The following is a 19,536-nucleotide window of genomic DNA, read 5'->3' on the forward strand; positions in this document are numbered from 1 at the left end:
TCAGCACCCCTACTGTACCTGTAACTAACCCAACAGTATATACCCTTATTGTTCTTCTTTTATGATCCCAATTAGCATATTTTGTCTCATAAACCTGGTCATCCGCGAGAGACATATGGTTTTTATAGACATGTCTGTCTTTTAAATCATAGAAACTGCTATAACTCTACATATTGGTTCTAATCCTTCCACCTCCCCGAATTGTATCAAGCTATGCATATCCAGCCGACAGATATGTGCAACCTATATACATGTTTACAAATTCAATATGGAAACATATCAACCAATATGTCGGTGCAAAAGTTGACCGACCCGCATAGCTGCATTATGTGGGGAGACTCACAGTTGACGATCGCGAGCGCCGATGTCAAGTATGCATCCCATGGTTCCAAACGCATTTCGGGTTTCACCAATAACGAAGTCGCCATTTCATACCCACCCGACACGTCGGCCAAGTACACTGGCGCCTCCAAAGAAGGCTGTGACTCCGGTGAACACGATAAGAGGGCCGTATCCACTGCCATATCCGAAACCTCCCTGACCTTTCCAAGGCATACCTCGAATAAGTATCTCGCTCAATGGGCCCGAGACAACGTTTCCAATCCCTCTCCCTGCCGCAAGACAAGCAAAGACCATTACCGGTTCAGCTGAATTCTTCTTCTTCTGGACGGCGCGCATAATTCCCGGATATGTGCTAGTGAAGCTACCGGCAAATAAGCCGTAGATTATGCAAAAGACGTAAAGGGGTGCGAGAGACACTGAAAAGCCCCAGATGACAAAGATGCCAATGGTAGATCCAATGGTTGATATCACAATACAGGTTGTAACGTGATACTTGTCGACGATGGAGCCCATCGCAATACAACCGAAGACGGAGGCGACGTTGAAGATCACCACTGTAAGCGCACTTTCAACGCTTGATGCTCCGATATTGCGCGCATAACTGGGAAGATAAATAGACGGAAGAAAGAACCCAAGCGCCTCGATGACATTGCAAGCCTGTAGAATGCCAAATATCTTCGTGTTGAGAAAGCTGAAATCGATGCGGCGCGATTGGGTGCTTTGAGATAGAGGCACACGAGGCTTCACGAAGTAGAGTAGGGGAGCCGTGAAGACGAACAAAGCAACGGCCCAAGCTCGAAGGGTGAGTTTGTATCCATACTTCTCAAGGAAAACTTGCATAGCAAGTGGTAAAATAACCCCTGCAAGGCCAGTGCCTGCCTACAGTGAAGCCGTTAGGTACAGTTTCAATATATCGAAGAGATCGAGCACACATACCCACATAATCCCGAATGCCAACCCTTTCCTTTTCACAAACCACTCGTCCATATAAATTATGCATGGAGAATATGCAAGGCTGCCTCCTATAGCATAGAAAATGCCCTGGCTGGCTATGAGGTGGGTAGTTGTCGTTGCGAAAGAACTGAGTGCCAGAGCTAGGCACATTATGAAGAGGCCCACGCCAGTGCAGTAGGGACGGAATCTTGGCCATATCTGCAAAACTGCAAATATAATGGGCAAATCAAGATACATAATACCCTTCAAGGTGTTAGCTGGGCTAATTTTGAACTGACCCTTCCCAGACTAGAGCCGCTATTACTGACCATGGCGCATGTTCCGATAACTGCAATGTTTCGGGATCCAGCAAATGGTTCATGCGTAGCATAGTAATCCTGGAAAACACCATAGGTGAAAGGGAAGCCTATCGCTGGGGGTCAGCACATCCTACTGTAATGGATCCATGTGAGCGTTTTTTTGACAAGAACACACGCAACAACATTGTATGAATACTATGGTGTTATTATCGCCAGTAATGACAGACACAAAGAAGAGAAATTTAATATGGCATACCCCAAACTAGAGCTTCGATAACAAAACACGCTGCCAGGAAGAGCCACGCATCCTTCCCTCCGTCGACGGGAGGCAGAGAGAATTCATGAGGGGTAGGGGAATTTGGAGATTCTAATTCAGCTTCGGCATCCGAAGCCGTATGGCTCTGGTCCTGCCAAACTCCAGAGGTTTGGTGGGAATCTTCGAATCTGTGAAGCTCAATCTGCGAACTCGCCATTGTGCTGTATATTCTGTATTGTTACTGTCTTCGTTGCGACAACGGAGGAGAGAGCGGGTAGCAGCGGCGAACTGAGAAGACATGGAGACGCTCGGATAGCCGTCAGCACTTATTCCAAAAGTAGCTTAGTTCCAACGGCTGGACCCTTGCTAGTAACGGATCCCCGCACGACGTCATAAGCAGCAGGGGTGGGAGTCTCAAAATCTCAAAAACATCTGATCGATGAATCGAAGAAATGGCGCGATGAAAATCTTCAATGCTTGTCTCAAAAACGATGTTCAACCGCAATATACTCGTTTGAACGTTTTTATCTTAATCTCAGTTGCTATAGATACTACTAGTATAGACAAACCCTCGTCATAGTTTTGGGCGGCGTGAGTACTCAACATCTAAACTTTAACAATCGCGTTCGCTCCATCCTGGTCAAGAGCGAGGCAAGCTCAACCTCTTCTTTCCCCTCAAACGCAGCACATATCGACCCCGCCACGAAGTGAGTCTGCACCACCTCCCCTTCAGTAACATGAGCCGACCATGAGGGATCATCGACCGACTTTCCCTCCCCCAAATTCTTCCAGCGTGTAATAATGAAGGCCCGGCCTTCTTTACGCCTCCCGACGGCCATCGAGTCGACTCGAAACTCCGTCGCGCAGTAATCACACTGTATCAAGCCTGAGCATGTGGTGCTAACATCATCTTCCCCGCCATGGGCGCAGCAGTCGCACTTCGCGACGCCAGGCCCGTATTCGACCTCGTTCCCTTTGCTCTTGTGGAACATACGATACTCGGCCTTGCCATTCGGCAGGTGTATGACCCTTCCACGGACATAAGAAAAGTGCGGGCAGATGAAGGTGACCCAATATTTGGAGAACTTGCCGTCATTGCCACGGTGGATGATAAAGGTGGACCTATGGCGGGCGATGAGCGTGCCGTTGGCTATTTTTACCGACGAAGTCTCTCGAAAATCATGTTGTTTGGTACTAAATTTGTCGGTATCTAATAGCCTCAGGAGAGGCCAGCAGCTGTATGAACCCTGTCGGTGTCGCTTCATCGCCATTTGAAAGACGACGTGGCTGAATTTAAAGCCGATATATTTGTCTATTAAGTGGGACACCCTACTGTCGCACCTGCTAGAGTCTAATATGTGCTTCCTATCGAACTTGATAGTGTGCAACTTGGCGCAGTGGTAGCATGCAATGTAATCTTTAAGGTCTCGCTCGAGGAGGCTTAGGAACTCGGACGTCTTAAAGGGATGATGGCCGCGTTTGCATTTCAGATAGGGGATGGCGAGTAAGGCGTAAACGGGCGTGCAGCAGAGAGCGAAAGAGGCAGCTGAGGCAGCAGGCAGGAATGTCGCGATGTGGGCTAAGAGCTCAGGGGGGAGCTTGGAGAGGCTCGAGGATTCGAGCGCATCTGGCTTTAGACGTCGCTTGAATATGGATAGGAGGGTCTCCAGGGGCGCCATCTGAGAACGAATAAACTCAAGGTGTGTCGATGCCGTTTGGGCTGATTTGGGTATGCGAGTTTGAATAAAGGAAGAATATTTGGGATGAGGCGGTGCGATTTATTATACCGTTCTATAGATCGGTCCCTTGGTGGCATGAGCTGGCCACAACGCGTTTTATAAGACCACTAATGGTCCAACAGCCCATCCATCACTAACATGTAACTAGAGGCATTCAGTTACTCACGGCTATAATCAGTAAGTTAGTGACTAACAGATAGAACTGAAGACATAAGCTCTATTAGCTAAAATAGTTAGTATATATTCTTAGCTAAGTCGGTCCCTCTTTAGACTTTTAGGTAGCACGAGTATCGAATATCGTGACCTCAAAGCGTCTAGCGATAAAGTACTGCTTGAAACTTTCCCTGTCCTCGCCCATTCTCTTACTTAACGACTGTGTCTGAATTTACGAACTGGTAGATTGTAGCGCATCTAATTTCTATACCGTTCTAACCACCATGCCACTCCTTCCGATAGTGTGCACGCTATCTGCTAGTCACTCAAAATATCCACTGGCTTGCTAGCTGCGTGTACTGCGACGGGTACAGATCGCTCGGCACCTCCGTGCTTTTCCTCTTCTTGAAATTATCATAAAACCTCTTTAAAGCCGGGAGCTGGGGATCTTCCAGAAGATCGAGGTTGTAAAGGTTGTTTGAAAACTGCAACAGGGAAAATAGGACGCAGTCCGCAATAGTTGAAGCGCCACCTCCAGTCTCGAAACGCACATCGCCGTCGTAGTACTTCTCGATCAGCTTGAGATTCTTCCTTGTCCATTCCATCGCCATCTTAGCCCCCTCTGGGCTTGAGGGCTCAAGAGTCTCAAATAGACGGGAGCCCTTGTGGCAGGCAAAGCCGTAGTGGGCCATCGCTTCGTCAGATAACCCGAGGATACTCCTCATTCGAGCTCTGTCTTCGGCCGAGTCGCCTCTCATGCTAGGTTGTCTCGAGTAGCTAGCTAGCTTCCTCTGCCATTCTCCGCGAGGGTTGTCACAAATATCTTCGAAGTACTCGAGTATGGCTAGGGATTGCTTGATGAAAGAGCCGTCCGGAAGCCGAAGAATTGGGGTTGTCCCTTCAGGTTTGCCGGGTGCGCCAGTTTGCATGTCAACTGGTGTAATCTTGATCATTCCTGAGTCAAGGAGACCCTTTTCACCGAGGTAAATAAGTACTCGGCGAGGATAGACACCAAAGTCGAGAACGTAGAGTTCGAGGGACATGGCAGTGTATGTTCAATATAGCAGAGTGTAGATTGCAAATGGATCCTATGGTAACAAAGGCATCAGAGAATATGTGATAAAAGCATGTTATTTGTAGATAATTTCTCTAGACTCTAAATAGGTGCGAAAGGTCTCCGACGATACCTTGGGGGGTGTGTTGTGTTATGTTGTGGGGCGCACTTACACGTACCTTTAGTCACCAACGTCGTCTAGGCCCATCCTATAACCCCTGCAATCCTACACCGATATCTAATACAGCAGAAAATGGGAGGCTATGGGTTCTGATTAGAAATCGGGTCTCGACCATGGAGTATTTAGATTAATAGCTGGTTAAACATTTATCATCACACGTGCTCTTAAACGTCTGGACCGAGCCGCTGGTCTGGGTCGAGTACAGGCGAATAGAGAACCTGATAATTTAATCACTAGTCGCTTTGAGACTACGATAGATTTAATAGTATTTCATTATGAGCTAATTACCGGGAACTATCTCTTACAGTTTGCGATTTTAGTTCTACATCCAAAAATTCTCACTAGACGACAACTTAGACGCGACACTTAATGGATGGCCATAACTTCCACAGTGGTCCCCCCTGAAAGTCCTTCTAGATGATAGAGAGGCTCTAGGCGGGCATTACTCTGGAATAATATGTAACGCTTAATAAACCATGGTAGCCAGGTTCGAGTCTGATATGCGGCGTGGCGTCTCGTAGGGACCCCGAAGATATAATCCAACTCTTCAAGTGTACGTTGCCTACTAACTGTTAGTGAATGCTGGATGCTACTAAGACAAAACTTACTTGGTTTCAGGCAGGAAGAAGAAAATGATAACAAAGGCTACCATGTTCAGACCAGCATAGAAGCCAAACGCTATAGAATATATTAGCAAGAACTACCAACTCATGTGCTGCTACTGCCCCTACTCACCTCCAGTAGGGCCCATGCCACTTAAAATTGAGGGGAACGTCAAGCCAAGGATACTAGAAAGTGTATTGTTGATAAATATCGAGAAGGCGACTCCAATCTCCCGATGGGACAATGGGAAACACTCCGAAGCGTAAACGTTTGGAACAGGCCCAATTCCTAAAAACTGTTAAAGAGGAATGAATCACTGAGTCACGGGAAAACGTACCAGGTGAATATAGCGCTGTAAATAAGTAAACGAAAAAAGCGATAAGTGGAAGGCGTGCGCTGTTCTCTGCAGGGATAAGAAAGCAGCACCCTGCGGCAACCAAGCACCATGCCATATTTGGGAAAGTAAACAGTAGCAGATTCCGGCGGCCAAACGTATCGATTGTCCAGATAGCAGGAAAGGCGAAGATGAAGTTGACAAGGCCAAACCCAAAGGAAGCAAGGAGGGTTTCTAGCGTATTGGATCCAGCTTCTTTGAATATCGTGGACGAGTAGAATGACATGATGTTAATTCCTGAGAATTGTTGGGCCACCATAACGATCGCACCACCAAGGTTTGCTCGGCGGATTCTAGGTATTGTGAATATCTCTTTAGCGCGTTGGGCCAGCGTTGTGCCTTTGAATGCCTCTTCTTCCTCGACGAATTGGCAATGTGCGTAGTACTATTATTTTGTTAACATCTGTAATCAAGTAAAACTACTGGGTCGGCTTACGAGATCTCGGGCCGCGATAACCTCAGAATTGCGTAGACGGCAAAACGATCGGAAGGAATCCTTGTAGCGATGCTTCTTGAGGAGCCAACGTGGAGATTCTAAAATGTCAGTCTCGGAACAAAATCGTGAACAGATGGGCATACCAGGGCAAAACCATATCAAGATTACAATTGGTACCGCTGGAGCGAAGGCAGCTGCGAGTTGGAACCGCCAGGCAAGCGGGCCTATACGATAGAACACGAGATTTGAGCAGAAACCGCTATGATCTGTTAGGACAGCGATGGCTATTGGAAAGGTGAGCAACATACACCAGAATACCAAACGCAACAAAAAGCTGGAAGCTCATGACAAGTCCTCCGCGAATGGCAGCAGGGACAATCTCAGATGTCATGATTGGGATGGTTGTCGTCTTGATCCCCATACCTGCAGTAGTAAGCATCTCTAGTAACAAGAGAGCCACTGCATAGACATACCAAATCCCATAAGCAGCCGGCAAATCAGTAAACTCCACCAGTTATGTGTAAAGGCTTGTCCGAGCACTGGAAATATAACGCTGGAGAAACACATTAGCTGTTGCATCGTAACGTGTATTTCGGCACTTACAAGAGGCCAGTAATGAATATCACTCCTCGACGACCTACCCAATTGTTCATTGGATCGGCTACCCAGGTACTAAAACAATATTAGCTCAGATCTGCGCAGTAGCAATGGAACCCAGCGATACAAGTTGCAGTGGTTTTGATTAGAAAGGAAAGTGATACAAGGTTATGAGAAGAAATTGTCCTTACCTCATAAGACCTGAGATCCCTGGCCTAAGCTCGTATTAGAATAAGCGGTTGTTAAGTTTGGTTACCAATACTCACGCAGCGTTGACGAAGCCGACAAGCCAAGTGTTATTCTCAATGCCAAATTCTTTTGGAAACGATAGATTCGCTCCATTTGCGCCGGTGTTGTCCCAGCCCCTATGCAGAGTTAGAAAGGTCATCGCATTTGCTTTCTAGAGGCAGAGACGTACTGGATAGCCGAGCCAAGTGAGCAGATAGCGACGGTATAGTACAGCGCCCAAGGCAAACGCCATTTGTCTAGATTTGAATTTAGAATTATTATTATGAATGGCAGTACTCAACTCACGAGTCTTCTCTTCACGAATCGTGATTTTGTCCTCTTCATCGAGCTCTTCGATGTCTTCAAAGCTCTCTGGATGTTGCGCCAGAAGAGATCCCTTTCGGAAGACAGACGTTTTATCCTCCAGATCATGTTCCTTGCAGAATGCCGTGACCTGTGCCAACAAATCTGGCTTTGATATTCCTAATAAGGGGTTTCGAATCCTATGGACTGGTCAGCGAGGTTGCTACAAACGATTAAGGATTACACCGTACTTCGCGTTCACATTGTTAGCGTAGTCATCTCCCACATTGATATGGCTGTTAGGTGAAGTGAGCCCTTCGACATGATGAAAGTCTTCCTTGCCATTCTTGACAAGCGATGGTGTTGGAGAATTTGACATGGTGGGCCAGAATTTGAATGGATGTTGCTATCACGCTCGAAATTGATGATCCTGTGGCCAATACCGGGCCATCTTTATACTTCTCTGCGGGGACTTGATAAGCTGGTTATAATCATTCCGAATACAGTTACCCTCCCTTCAAATCCGGTACGACTGTCGTCGCCTGCGGGGTTGAGGAATGGAGTGCGGGGACCCCAGGTTTTGGTCGGAGCATATCCGGGGTCATGGGTTTGTAGCGCCTCGTTATCCCAGCAATCATAGTTCCTTCAGATTACAATATCAACAAGAGCTGAATGGGCGTCGTCATTCCCACTTTGACGACCTGCGCAGGCAACGCGGGGGGAGATATCGAGTGGCGTAGAGCTATCCTCCAAATGGATGCATGTACGGAGTGGCCCTGCACAGGCACAGATACAATATACCAGAAGGATAACAGAGGAGTTGTGACAATTGGAGTGCCACACACACGGTAATTGCCAGTCACATAGGCCAGACCACCCACCCCTGTCGTGCCCTGTGTGCTCCATCCTCACGCCCCACTTTACCCCACTTTGCCCTGTGTGCTTCCCTCCTCCCCCCCGCTTACCCCGCCTTACCCTGTGTGTGACAACCAGTCATGATTTCACGTGATGTTACCTGGTAGTTATCATATAAGGAGGCTTTCGAGCTGTTAACAGTAACAAGAAAGAAGTCATCCATTCTCACACATCCTACACATCCTCACACAATCTTACATTGGCCTATAGTCATTCAGAATGGGCAGCAATTCTATCACCTGGCTGGAGAAGCTGGAGGAGCAGTGTACGTCCACAACAAAACAGTTTTATGAGAACGGACATGCTAATTTTACATAGTAAATGTCGACGTTGATTCTATGGATCCGACCTTTGCGAAGAGCCTTCCCTTCAAGCCACACAACCAAACCAGCAACCAGTTGTTGGTGAACGAGCAGATGTCCATCCCCGAGAATAAGGAGCTGTTTCTCAAGGCGGTAAAGGAGCGTAAAGAACAGGGCTGGGAAGCTATCCTCACACGCATTGTATGTTTGCAAGCACTGGTGACAGGTTCTGAAACTAACTCTGCGATTCATAGAGCGTCCTCCTCTGCGCCGAGAACATCGATAACATTCAAGGCCGTGTCTTGTTGCAAACATCGCCATTCCACGCATACGACACAGATAAGGTTGTTGAGCATGCCCGCGCATATGCGCGCGAATTCGAGAGCGTTGGAATCTCCAAGGATCGATTCTGCATTAAGATTCCTTGCACTGGCCCTGCCATGAACGCTGGTCCTATTTTGCTTAAAGATGGCATCCGAACACTTGGCACTTCGCTCTTTGGACTGCCACAAGCAATTGCTTCAAGCCAAGCTGGATGTCTGTATATCAGCCCCTACTATAACGGTTAGTTTTCATCAAGTTAAAATATTTACAGCTTACTAACAGAGTTCGTCCCAGAGGTGCGCGCCCACGCCGAGCTGGCTCTCTGGCCAGATGTCGAAGATCCGGCAACACAACACACCATGTCTGCAAGAATGATACAGATACTAGAGACGTACAAACGTCTCTACAAGGAGACAGGAAAGGAACAGCCCATGGTGAAATCCGCTAGGTATGTCGTTGCCATCTTCCTGCGACTGTGTTATATTCCTAACAGCTCTAGTTTCATCTCTCCTAAGGAAGCAATGGCTGCTGGTGAAATGGGTTGCCACCATGCCACCATCTCGTCTGATGTACTCACTCAGCTCAGCAAGCTCGACTATGACGGTAGCAAGCAGCCAGGAGAAGGCGTACCAAAGCCCATGCATGCGTACAAGGGTGCAGGTCCAACCCCCGCCCGACTCTTGAAGCTGGCAAAGACAGACCCACTCGCAGCGGCGAACTGGGATGGCAAGTTGGCTAGCACCGACATAGACTACCTTGCAAACAATGGAGCCGAGCTAGAAAAGGCTATCGAGGCGGATCCAGTCACCAAGACCCGCCTGTTTGAAGCACTTGATCTTTTCAAAGGCGGGGAATTGCGAAGCAAGGCGGCGATTGAGGAGGCAATGAAACAGGTATAAGGCAACTGTATAGGTTCGCTTCATCATAGCACTTCCTATTTCCTACATAGCACAGAATGGTTAGCATGAGAGTTAGCATTATAAATGGCGTTCACGTACATTTCTGATGCAAGATCAAACTGAATACCAAGGCTGAAAGTTATTGTATGAAGTCAAAACCACCGTTCTCAGCCCTAGGATGGTTCTGCCCACGAAATTGTGATAAGGAGACACTATTGTTGTATAATAACTGTGTTGAACCGGTGTTGGTATGAAAAGTTGGCTCGAATAACATATCAAGTGGCCATTCATTGTCAGAAAGCAAATTGTCGAGAAGTTCGCTGTTCAAAGACGTTAGATCCCCAGTCGCAAGAGAATTGGGCATAGATGAGTATTGTAACGGATTCAATTCCCTTTGTTGTGTTCTAGGATCGTCAGTGTTTGTCTGGAGCGTGTTAAGTGGTAATTGCATTGGTATAGAATTGGGTAGAGGAGGGGTGGTATCCACTAGACCATTCGTCGGGTTCTCTAATACAGTAGTGAAGTCCGAGTTATCAGGTTGAGTTACGAAATAATCGATTTCTCTACCCTGGTCACCCTCAACATCGTCGTATGGGCCATTGTCACCAAATCCACCAGGAAAGGTGCCAAATTCTTCCCGTTCTGCATCCATAAACGCCGAAAGCGCCTTTGTTGTTATACGGTGCGGTAGTTGCTGGCTCTCTCCTGGAACGTGAAGATATTGGAGGGCGTTTAGTTGCGTAATAAGTGAATTGTAATCCGCGAGAAGGTCACGGATTTCGCTAGCAGCAGCAAGGCGGATCGCGCGTTGCTCATTAAGGTACGAGATGCTCTCGTTAACAATGAGAGATTTGGAAAGCCGACGGGCATGGGCCAGAGGTGGAAGCAGGCGTGCAAGTTCCTATGTGAACACTTAGAAGGAAGCTATTAAAAACATGTAATACATCACCTGATGTAAGCCTTCGAACACTGTGCCTGAAAAATATGTCCATCTTGCCAATATAACCGCGTTTATGGATATGCGGCTCTCAGTAAATATTAAGCCAGCACAGGCTCCAGAAGGCTACCAACAGATCACGGGACAGACTTGGAACCTACAAGAAAGCTTTGATTAAGAGCTTCGCGCCTCTGCTTTTCAATAGAGCGATGTGAAGCTCGATCCTCGGAAGTAAAGGCCCGTACCCGCTTCTTGGACTTTCGTTTTCCATCTTTTGCCAACAGTGGCTGATCCGATATTCCAGCCCTCCCAGGAACCCCCGTTACGTCATTGACTAGAGCCATCATAGTGCTGTATAATTATCCGAAGGAAACCCAACTCTTTAATACTTCTTAGAGGATCTAAGAAGCTACAAATTGAAATCTAATTTCGGCAGCTTGTAAATAGTTGTATTGTTACACTTATTCCGAAGCCAGTCAATTCGCGATTTAGACAGGCCTTCCCCGCACTTTCCTAAGTACAAACTAGGAATAAGTCTTTCCGAGATGCCATCCCCACATCACGTGAGAGCAATCTGAAATCTTTCATGTTGCAAAAGCGCCCACCAGTCCTAATCTTCATTACCTTGCGGATATCCTCCGTAAGGCGCGGGAGATAAATGTCAATCTCGACGATGTATCTGATGATGAATGCGACCACAAGGAATGGAAGTTTCATTCATGGCGGGACAGAACTGAGGCGTCCAGTGCTGGGATGGTTAATTATATTTCGTTCTTCCATAGAGATTACACCGCTGAAACCGCGGGCGATATGCCAGATCAGGGAGGTATGTACGAGGAGTTTTATGCCGATCTAAGATCCGTCAACCTTTATGTCTGCCATCACGAGCTATAGCAGAAACATTTTCATGGAAAGACCGAATTAGCTCTCTGTTGTGCTGATAACGTACTCCACATGCGGGTGGTTGAGTGATCCACACAAGCAAGTGGTGCACTAAACCAGATATCCTAGCCTCCATATTTTACTGTGCTTTTCTCGACCCAGCATGCGGAGATCTTGTAAAGAGAAAGGCAGCTAATTGAATCTGACATTCTACCCGTAGAAGAGATATGTGTAGCGCGGACAAAAGGGGGGAATTAAATTGATAGTCACATGTAATGGTGTCGTTGATGTCATGTGATGATAAGATAGACAACCCTGGAAAACCACCTTAATCTTCCGGGTTCCGAGGATTGCGCCGAGGTTCAGCGACCATTAAGTGGATGCTCCCGAGATACTCGCATACAAGCCGGCAACAATCGCATCCCTCCCAAAATATGCACGCCTATATCGCAACAACATTCCCGGAGGCCATTGATTTTCCGCTCTCCACTAGCCCGCCAGACCTGTCTCTCACTGACATACCTCACGTCGAATTCTTCATATCTGAGATTCGAAGAAACAGTATCATCAAACTGACGTAGCCTCGGCAACAGCACGACATTTCGAAGTGCGGGCCAGGTTTGGAAAAGGAAATATACACCTAGAATAACGAAGACACGCCGCTGCAATGGCTGGACAATCAAAGGAGGCACCTATCCCTCCTTGGGGCCTCGCGGTCGCTGGCGCGACTGGTGCAGTCCTTGCCAACGCTCTGGTGTACCCTCTCGACATGTGAGTATCACCGTGCCCCACAAGCCTCCTAAGTCGATGAACAACTCTAATCCTCTTCTGCAACAGCGTCAAGACTCGTATACAGGTCCAAGTCAAGCGGAAGGCAACTGATGCTCCCCCTTCCGCGGGGGACCCCGCACACTACGACTCGACATGGGACGCTATCACCAAGATCGTTGACTCTGATGGATACGCAGGCCTGTACGCCGGCATCCAGGGGGCCCTGATCGGCGTGGCCTCGACCAACTTCGCATACTTCTACTGGTACTCCGTCGTGAGGACCCTGTACATGTCGTCGCGAAAGGACACAGCCGCGCCTGGAACGCTGGTGGAGCTGTCTCTCGGTGCGGTCGCAGGCTCTGTGGCCCAGATCTTCACGATCCCCGTTGCGGTCGTCACAACGCGTCAGCAGACGCAGTCAAAGGGCGAGCAGAAGGGCATGATTGACACTGGGAGGGAGGTCATCAACAGTGAGGATGGGTGGACTGGTCTTTGGAGAGGCCTCAAGGCTAGCTTGGTCCTTGTGGTCAATCCAGCCATCACTTATGGTGCCTACCAACGCCTGAAGGACGTCATGTACCCGGGGAAGGCAAACTTAAGGCCCATGGAGGCTTTCCGTAAGTACTCGTGCTGACACCTGGTTGCCTAGAGGGTTGTTTCTAACGAATTCTCCGTTTAGTTCTCGGTGCTATGTCGAAGTCCCTAGCAACTATTGCTACACAGCCACTTATCGTTGCGAAGGTGGGCCTGCAGTCGAAGCCCCCGCCTTCCCGCCAGGGTAAGCCCTTCAAGAGCTTCGTCGAGGTGATGGAGTTCATCGTCAAGAACGAGGGCCTCCTAGGTCTGTTCAAGGGGATTGGTCCCCAAATCACAAAGGGACTTCTTGTCCAGGGTCTCCTCATGATGACCAAGGAACGGTAAGATTCTACGCACTCTGTTCACTTTAAGGCGTAGTTACTGACGTATATATAGCATGGAACTTCTATTCGTCCTGCTCTTCCGCTATATCCGCAAGATGAGGAGCGAGCAACTCCAGAAAGCCGCCGCGCTGGTGGCCGCCAAGGCGCCGCTTATCAAATAGATTCCACCTGTGTGGAGTGTAGATAAGAAAGAGTTTGGCGTCATTTTGGCTACGATTGTACGAGTCTGGGAGGGTCACAGTAAATATAGAAATATTTAGACAAGCTGTTCGCGAGCATTTATTTTATGTAGACACAGTCAATTAGAAACATCTATTGAACTACTCGTGCGTGGCAATCCGTAGCGGAGACTACCATAGCAGCCACCAGAATACGCCGAGCAAGAACAAAACGCAGGTTCTCAATCACTGTTTACAGCAACAATAAATAAAATAAAGATATTTAGTTACTCATCACCATCTTATGGGTTATACCGACTGTAAGTAGAATTAGGATCTCAATCAACTAAGAGTAAAATTCTCATATTCGGTCCGAAACCGAAACACGCATTATGGCTTCAGCAACAACCCGAGGAAAGGCGTTTATATCCGAAATCTAACCATCATATTTAGAACTTGAAGTGTAAAAGCACAGCATTCGATTTTATTATACTCTATACAATCTATTAAAGTTTTGCCTATACGTTTATTCCATCGCCATCCGTTACCAGACACTCATTACCCCGTTGAAACCCTTAGAATCGAGCGGGACTCTGAATTTGACCCTCGACAGCTTCATTGGAAGCTCCACCGCCTCCTCCGCCGCTCTGCAGCTGACCATCGTTGATTTGTTGAGCAGCGCCTCCTCCCGTGCCGCTTCCAGAGGGTTGTCCACCACCAGAGGCACCGCCTCCTCCTGCGTTGTTTCCAGCGGGCTGCTGACCACCAGAGGCGCCGCCGCCTCCTCCTCCTGCGCCACTGCCGCTCGGCTGTGAGCCTCCCGCGCACGAAGCACAAGTTGGTGCGCCGCCACTAGCTCCACCGCCGCTGGGACTGGCTCCTCCTCCGCTCCCACTCCCAGCACCTGGTTGAGTGCCGGAGGTTCCACCGCTAGGTGCTCCAGGCTGGGTGCCAGAGCCGCCCTGCTGAGCACCGGGGCTCTGGATTTGCCCCTCTCCAGCCTCACCTGCGGCACCTCCCTGCTGTGCACCGGGGCTTTGGATTTGCCCCTCTCCAGCCTCACCTGCGGCACCTCCCTGCTGCGCCACAGCAGGATTCTGGACTTGGCCATCTCCCAGCTGTTGTCCCGCACCGCTCTGGGGCTGGCCATCTCCCACCTGAGAAACTGGTGGATCACCGGGAGGATCACCACCGCTGGCACAGCTGATGATGTCGATGGTGATCGGCTCGCACTGCGGGGCGATGGACTCATCATATAGATTGAAAAAGTTACCCGAGCGGCATTGGAAGAAGTTGGTGGAGCCCCTCAAGCCGAGCTTGTTGTTGCAGACGGAAAATCCGCTGGTGGTAATGGCGTTTACCTGGCCAGGAGCGGGGTCGAACTGGAATTGATGGTTGGACACGATTGATCCAATGCGGCCCTGTGCGTCCGTGAGAACACCGTCTTTCAAGGTGGCTACAAGGCTTCCGGAGGAACCGCACTGAATAGAGTTTAGCTTAGTAGGTTCGTTGGCGTTTGGTGAGGGGGACAAACCTGGGCGCGCTTCATCATCCTGGGGGTTGCCGGGGTGGATCCTGACACAACCTTGATCTGGAAGCTACCCTCAAAGCTGGGCTGGCAACCAGACGAGCCGGCCTGCGGCATCGCAGAACCGTTCACACTGGTGGTGAGGGTAGCAGCTGCGAGAGCAGCAGCAGCGAATGTGTAACGCATGATAGCTATTATTGAGAACGAAGGGTCCGGGTTACAGCAATACAACGAACGTTATGTTGTAAGGTGGAAAAAGGAAAAGGTTAGGAAAGAGGAAATCGTGCTGCTTTGTAGGCCTCTCGAGGCAGAGCTAAGACTGACGGATGACAGACCCACAGTAATACCTGGCATGAGAATGCTGGAATCAGGACATACTCGTAGCCGTGGTTCATTAGATGAGACAACAGAAATAGCTGGCAGCAGTTGGCAAGTAGCGAGGACCTCCACACGATGACAGATTTTCTTACGTGTGGTTGAAATAAAGTAAAACACTCGGCCCGCAGGTTGCGAAGGAGAGAAAACACTTATTCCCACCTATTAGCACCGAAGAAGGGAGTGTGCTTCCCATAATAACCCGGGGACATGACGAAATGGCTGCTGAAGGCCGCTTGGGAGTGTGGAGCTTAACTTAGCCCAGACTGATGCATGCAACCCCAGCTCAGAGCAAATATAGCGTGTGATAGATAAGCCTTGTTGGTGTGCAGATCCCAAGTCCGGACTATACCACAACACTAAAAATGTGAATTCACACCCGTGCGCGCGTATTGCCATTTATTTGCTCAGCATTGGGGCCGAGAACATGCTTGGGTAACAGGGTCCTAGAAGGGTCAACCAATAAATGCGCCGGTGCAACTAATGACCCTTCAGGCCGTAGCTAGTGACGAAAAAGGGTCCTCAAATCATACGACGATGATTTCAAGGCAGAGAAGACCCACGAGAATTCCACATGAGGAACTTGCACACTGTGGACCAGACGATACTTTTCATGGGACTCGGATGCAATTCCAACTAACTTTAGCCAGTATCTGATCTGCGAACCACAATGAGAATGAGACGTTCACCTCCACCGTGCGTTGGGCTGCTGAGTAAGGACTTGAAGTGAAGACGAGTTGAAAGTAGTAATATAGGAAACAAGAAATATCGCAGTATTGCTACCACGAGAAATTCCCCCCTCCCGCTATTACCTTGCTATCATCTTGAGTTTATAATTTTCGAGTTCATATTGGACCCATCTCTTCGACGACTATTTAAGGTTTCGGCATCACTGCCAAGATATATTCAGAGAAGCACCGTCTCTCACGCTAAGCCTAGCTAGGAAGTCCTGCTCTAACAACTTGCATGGCATAGAATTTGTGAGACACAACCTCAAAAGAGAGTATAATTATGGAATATAATCACCATACACAATCTTTCTCAGTACGAACACGTTTAATGACTGCACATTGTCTATCATAAGTGCAATTCTCTAGCAGAATGAGGGTTATTGGCCTCTATTAACCGACCTCCAACTCTGACGTAAATAGCTCAGCCTCGTGTCTCGACTGCAACAGCAAGTGGAGATAACCATACTTTGCCCTCGAATTAACTACTACAATACCCTCAAAATGTTTCCAGTTTTTGAACGCCTGCTCCACAAGTCGATCGTCTCATTATTTCGTTTTCCAGTCTTTCATCATCAGCCCTCAAGTATACAGTACAGTGGAGTCGGAAATAACATACCGAAAGTAGCCGGCTCTTCCAGCCGTTTGACGACGCTTACATCATCTCCGATGCTGACGTTGCTGCCAGCTCCCTTTCCCAAATATCCGTATCTTCCAAAGATCGGACTGTACTTGTTGCCCTTATCCACCCTGCGGTCAGGCATCAACTTCTTCAGCATTGTCCCCTTCTCACCCAGGGCCTGCTTGCCGGTCGAATAGTCGATGTTGATACTGGCACACCGTGCACAGTTGGCAGTCAATGCTAGCTCAACCTCAACACCATCCTTATTCTCGATATTTATTTGTCCCCATAAATCTTCATACCAGGCACCCTCAGCTCCACTGAGGACAATGTTGGGACGGAACTTACGGATATCCATCTCCATACCTTCAGGTAGTCGCGATGACGTTTCCGCAAGCGACTCCTCTGTAACAACTAGGAACATGGCAATATCGGCAAATGTTATACCTGGAGGTCGCCATTCCTCTCCTTTCGCCACGATGCTAGCAGGAAGGTAGGATGAGAGATACCGTGAAACTGAACGGGCTGTAGAGGCAACAGCACTTTCTGCGGCAGAAGGCCAGAGAGAGCCCAATACTTTCCTCCTCATGGTGCCGATATATGCGAGTACAACCTCATAGCCGAACTGAGCTGAAAACCAATCGTTGTATTCGGCGCCCATATCATAAGCTCGAGTAGGCGAGTTATACATCACAACGTCGACCATCTCCAAGTTTTCCGTATCTGGTACGAACGGTATTGTTATAGTCGTAGGCGGCAGACTGCTCGATGGGCCAGCATACGTGACTGTAAACTCCTCGAGACTATCCCCATCTCCATCACTTGTTTCCACGAGGGCTGTTTTGAAGAGTGCCATCTCAGTCAGTCTTGAAACGTGCATATTATTGAGCTTCCTCGGCTCATTATCTCCACCCTCCACGCGGAGCAACATGAATGTGCGATCATATTGTAAGCCTGTGCCTACTACTGTCGCGGACGACAATGCAATTCCGCGCAGGGATTTGACTGGATAGATGTAAAGCTATTCCAGGAGTTAGATTGAGTAAATGCCAGTAATTGTTCTGCCTCAGTTTCTGGACGGCTTACTTGAGTGACCTTCATGGTCACAGAGTCTAACCCCACTAGTTAAAAGAATAGAAACTGTGAAAATTGTTAAATCGGAGACGGATTGAATTTTAGACTTGAAGAAATTGTTTAGATGTAGAAATAATATATTTGGGCACTGAGATGGATCTTAAATATGTTGTGATTGGAGATAAAGCTGACCAAATCTCGGCCTGTGGTGTGGTACGTTACCCCGCGAACGATCACTCCATGTAGGAAAGGGCGCTCCGCCACCCCAAATCCGGAAGAAAAGAGGCGGGACGCAACTAGACCGCGCGTATCCGTCAGTAATTACGACAATATGCCAGACAAGGATCTCTCAATTACTTTCCAACAAACTCTAGCATGACGCCCCGTGCACTCACGCCATCCCCACCTCGGGGACACAATTCACCCTCCCACGCATCCAGCCGCATGCCGCCTCCCGTCAAGAAGCGCACCCTCCTTTGGGATTGGACTTCAGTTCGCGACTCGATCCCTCTCCCCGTTATTCCCACCAATTCCCCCATTTGCGCCTGCCATAATTGGAACACATGGGCTCCACCCGATCTCCCCGCGCACGTCCCCTTTCGGCCGATGTTCCGCACGGTCGGGCAGCTACAGTTCCCTGAGTTCGAATATGCTCTCAGCCAGCCATACCCGATCATGCACTTCCTCAACGAGCCGGAGCGCGCAGATCTGACACCGGAGAGGGCCTGTGAGTTGTGGTTTGAGAAGATAGTCCCTCTGAGGCAGGAGAAGGGGACTAAGATTGTGGGACCAGCGGCGGCTAATGATCACCCCGGAACGGTCTGGTTGGATACGTTTATGGCTCTTGTTACGGCTCGGGATTCGAGAGAGCGGCCTGACTTCCTCGGCCTACATTACTACGGCACTATTGCGGCTGAGGCTATAGGGTATTTGACGGACAGACATAGGAAGTATCCAGACTTGCCAGTGAACATCAGCGAGATCGCGAGCATTAGCCGCGACAGGAGGCAGGTTGAGAAGTTTAGTAGGGAGATCGCAGAGTGGGCTGATAGGACGGAGTGGGTGGTAGAATATGGGTTTTTTGGGATGATGCAGGAGTGTGCGGATGAATTTGTGAGCCCTCAGGCACAGCTCATGGATAAGAAGGGGCAATTGACTGGATTGGGAAGATGGGTGGTTGGCGTCTGAGGAAGAGGTGGTTCATAATAGCTGCTAGGACGCTTATTGTAGACTATAAATTCTTATTATAGCTTAAGTTGTTTATAGCAACTATAAAGAGGAGTGAAGTGCCTCAATAACTTAGGAACGGACGGTTCATAACAGTCGCCTAGGCGTTCAAATGAGCCTATAGATCCTAATGTAACTAAAATTGCGTATAGCAACTATAATGAGGACGAAGACCCCTAATCACTTGTTATTAACGCCCTTAAATTTGCTAGGAACTAAAAACTTGAGCTTAAGAGAGATTCTATTAGCTTTAACTCATTGTACTTTTGGCCAACCCTAAAAAACCCCTCAGCGGAAGCATTAGCCTATAAGCTACCCCGCATAACGCTAAAAAA

The 19,536-nt window shown here is 48.5% G+C and overlaps 10 protein-coding genes across 10 annotated transcripts; 3 read left to right on the forward strand and 7 right to left on the reverse strand.

Moving 5' to 3' along the window:
* Positions 1–66: 66 nt before the first annotated feature.
* Positions 67–2,101, reverse strand: VE01_00987 (uncharacterized protein). Its single transcript, XM_018270515.2, has 4 exons — positions 1,852–2,101; positions 1,605–1,702; positions 1,279–1,539; positions 67–1,221 (listed from the first exon to the last, which is right to left on the reverse strand). Exons 1-4 carry the CDS (start codon positions 2,066–2,068, stop codon positions 430–432), a joined length of 1,368 nt encoding a protein of 455 aa, XP_018134904.1. The 5' UTR covers positions 2,069–2,101; the 3' UTR covers positions 67–429.
* Positions 2,102–2,450: 349 nt separating this feature from the next.
* Positions 2,451–3,530, reverse strand: VE01_00988 (uncharacterized protein; the record flags this gene model as incomplete). Its single annotated transcript, XM_018270516.1, has 1 exon — positions 2,451–3,530. The coding sequence occupies one exon, from the start codon at positions 3,528–3,530 to the stop codon at positions 2,451–2,453; it is 1,080 nt and encodes a 359-aa protein (XP_018134899.1).
* A 296-nt stretch (positions 3,531–3,826) lies between these two features.
* Positions 3,827–4,916, reverse strand: VE01_00989 (uncharacterized protein). The gene has a single exon (XM_018270517.2). The coding sequence runs from the start codon at positions 4,784–4,786 to the stop codon at positions 4,070–4,072; it is 717 nt and encodes a 238-aa protein (XP_018134900.1). The 5' UTR covers positions 4,787–4,916; the 3' UTR covers positions 3,827–4,069.
* Positions 4,917–5,245: 329 nt separating this feature from the next.
* Positions 5,246–8,361, reverse strand: VE01_00990 (uncharacterized protein). Its single transcript, XM_018270518.2, has 14 exons — positions 7,791–8,361; positions 7,543–7,739; positions 7,427–7,493; positions 7,275–7,373; positions 7,200–7,223; positions 7,015–7,083; positions 6,885–6,964; positions 6,720–6,834; positions 6,555–6,670; positions 6,412–6,509; positions 5,919–6,360; positions 5,714–5,869; positions 5,587–5,656; positions 5,246–5,540 (listed from the first exon to the last, which is right to left on the reverse strand). Exons 1-14 carry the CDS (start codon positions 7,916–7,918, stop codon positions 5,345–5,347), a joined length of 1,857 nt encoding a protein of 618 aa, XP_018134722.1. The 5' UTR covers positions 7,919–8,361; the 3' UTR covers positions 5,246–5,344.
* Positions 8,362–8,528: 167 nt separating this feature from the next.
* Positions 8,529–10,113, forward strand: VE01_00991 (uncharacterized protein). Its single transcript, XM_018270519.2, has 5 exons — positions 8,529–8,719; positions 8,773–8,957; positions 9,011–9,320; positions 9,375–9,528; positions 9,580–10,113. The coding sequence occupies exons 1-5, from the start codon at positions 8,674–8,676 to the stop codon at positions 9,977–9,979; spliced, it is 1,095 nt and encodes a 364-aa protein (XP_018134721.1). The 5' UTR covers positions 8,529–8,673; the 3' UTR covers positions 9,980–10,113.
* VE01_00992 (uncharacterized protein) lies at positions 8,778–11,417 on the reverse strand. Its single transcript, XM_059463321.1, has 4 exons — positions 11,078–11,417; positions 10,079–10,880; positions 9,361–10,021; positions 8,778–9,312 (listed from the first exon to the last, which is right to left on the reverse strand). Exons 1-2 carry the CDS (start codon positions 11,261–11,263, stop codon positions 10,119–10,121), a joined length of 948 nt encoding a protein of 315 aa, XP_059320081.1. The 5' UTR covers positions 11,264–11,417; the 3' UTR covers positions 8,778–9,312; positions 9,361–10,021; positions 10,079–10,118.
* Positions 11,418–12,212: 795 nt separating this feature from the next.
* On the forward strand, positions 12,213–13,938 carry ANT1 (ADP/ATP carrier protein). Its single transcript, XM_018270521.2, has 4 exons — positions 12,213–12,569; positions 12,636–13,186; positions 13,249–13,486; positions 13,542–13,938. The coding sequence occupies exons 1-4, from the start codon at positions 12,466–12,468 to the stop codon at positions 13,648–13,650; spliced, it is 1,002 nt and encodes a 333-aa protein (XP_018134719.1). The 5' UTR covers positions 12,213–12,465; the 3' UTR covers positions 13,651–13,938.
* A 201-nt stretch (positions 13,939–14,139) lies between these two features.
* Positions 14,140–16,188, reverse strand: VE01_00994 (uncharacterized protein). The gene is made up of 2 exons (XM_018270522.2): positions 15,182–16,188; positions 14,140–15,128 (listed from the first exon to the last, which is right to left on the reverse strand). The coding sequence occupies exons 1-2, from the start codon at positions 15,359–15,361 to the stop codon at positions 14,223–14,225; spliced, it is 1,086 nt and encodes a 361-aa protein (XP_018134726.1). The 5' UTR covers positions 15,362–16,188; the 3' UTR covers positions 14,140–14,222.
* A 312-nt stretch (positions 16,189–16,500) lies between these two features.
* Positions 16,501–18,318, reverse strand: VE01_00995 (uncharacterized protein). The gene is made up of 3 exons (XM_018270523.2): positions 17,987–18,318; positions 16,898–17,921; positions 16,501–16,844 (listed from the first exon to the last, which is right to left on the reverse strand). The coding sequence occupies exons 1-3, from the start codon at positions 17,999–18,001 to the stop codon at positions 16,828–16,830; spliced, it is 1,056 nt and encodes a 351-aa protein (XP_018134725.1). The 5' UTR covers positions 18,002–18,318; the 3' UTR covers positions 16,501–16,827.
* On the forward strand, positions 18,290–19,369 carry VE01_00996 (uncharacterized protein). Its single transcript, XM_018270524.2, has one exon. It carries the CDS (start codon positions 18,350–18,352, stop codon positions 19,160–19,162), a length of 813 nt encoding a protein of 270 aa, XP_018134724.2. The 5' UTR covers positions 18,290–18,349; the 3' UTR covers positions 19,163–19,369.
* The last annotated feature ends 167 nt before the right edge of the window (positions 19,370–19,536 follow it).

This window comes from Pseudogymnoascus verrucosus, assembly GCF_001662655.1.
Source record: "Pseudogymnoascus verrucosus strain UAMH 10579 unplaced genomic scaffold scaffold_2, whole genome shotgun sequence".
Taxonomy (NCBI): Eukaryota; Fungi; Ascomycota; class Leotiomycetes; order Thelebolales; family Thelebolaceae; genus Pseudogymnoascus; species Pseudogymnoascus verrucosus.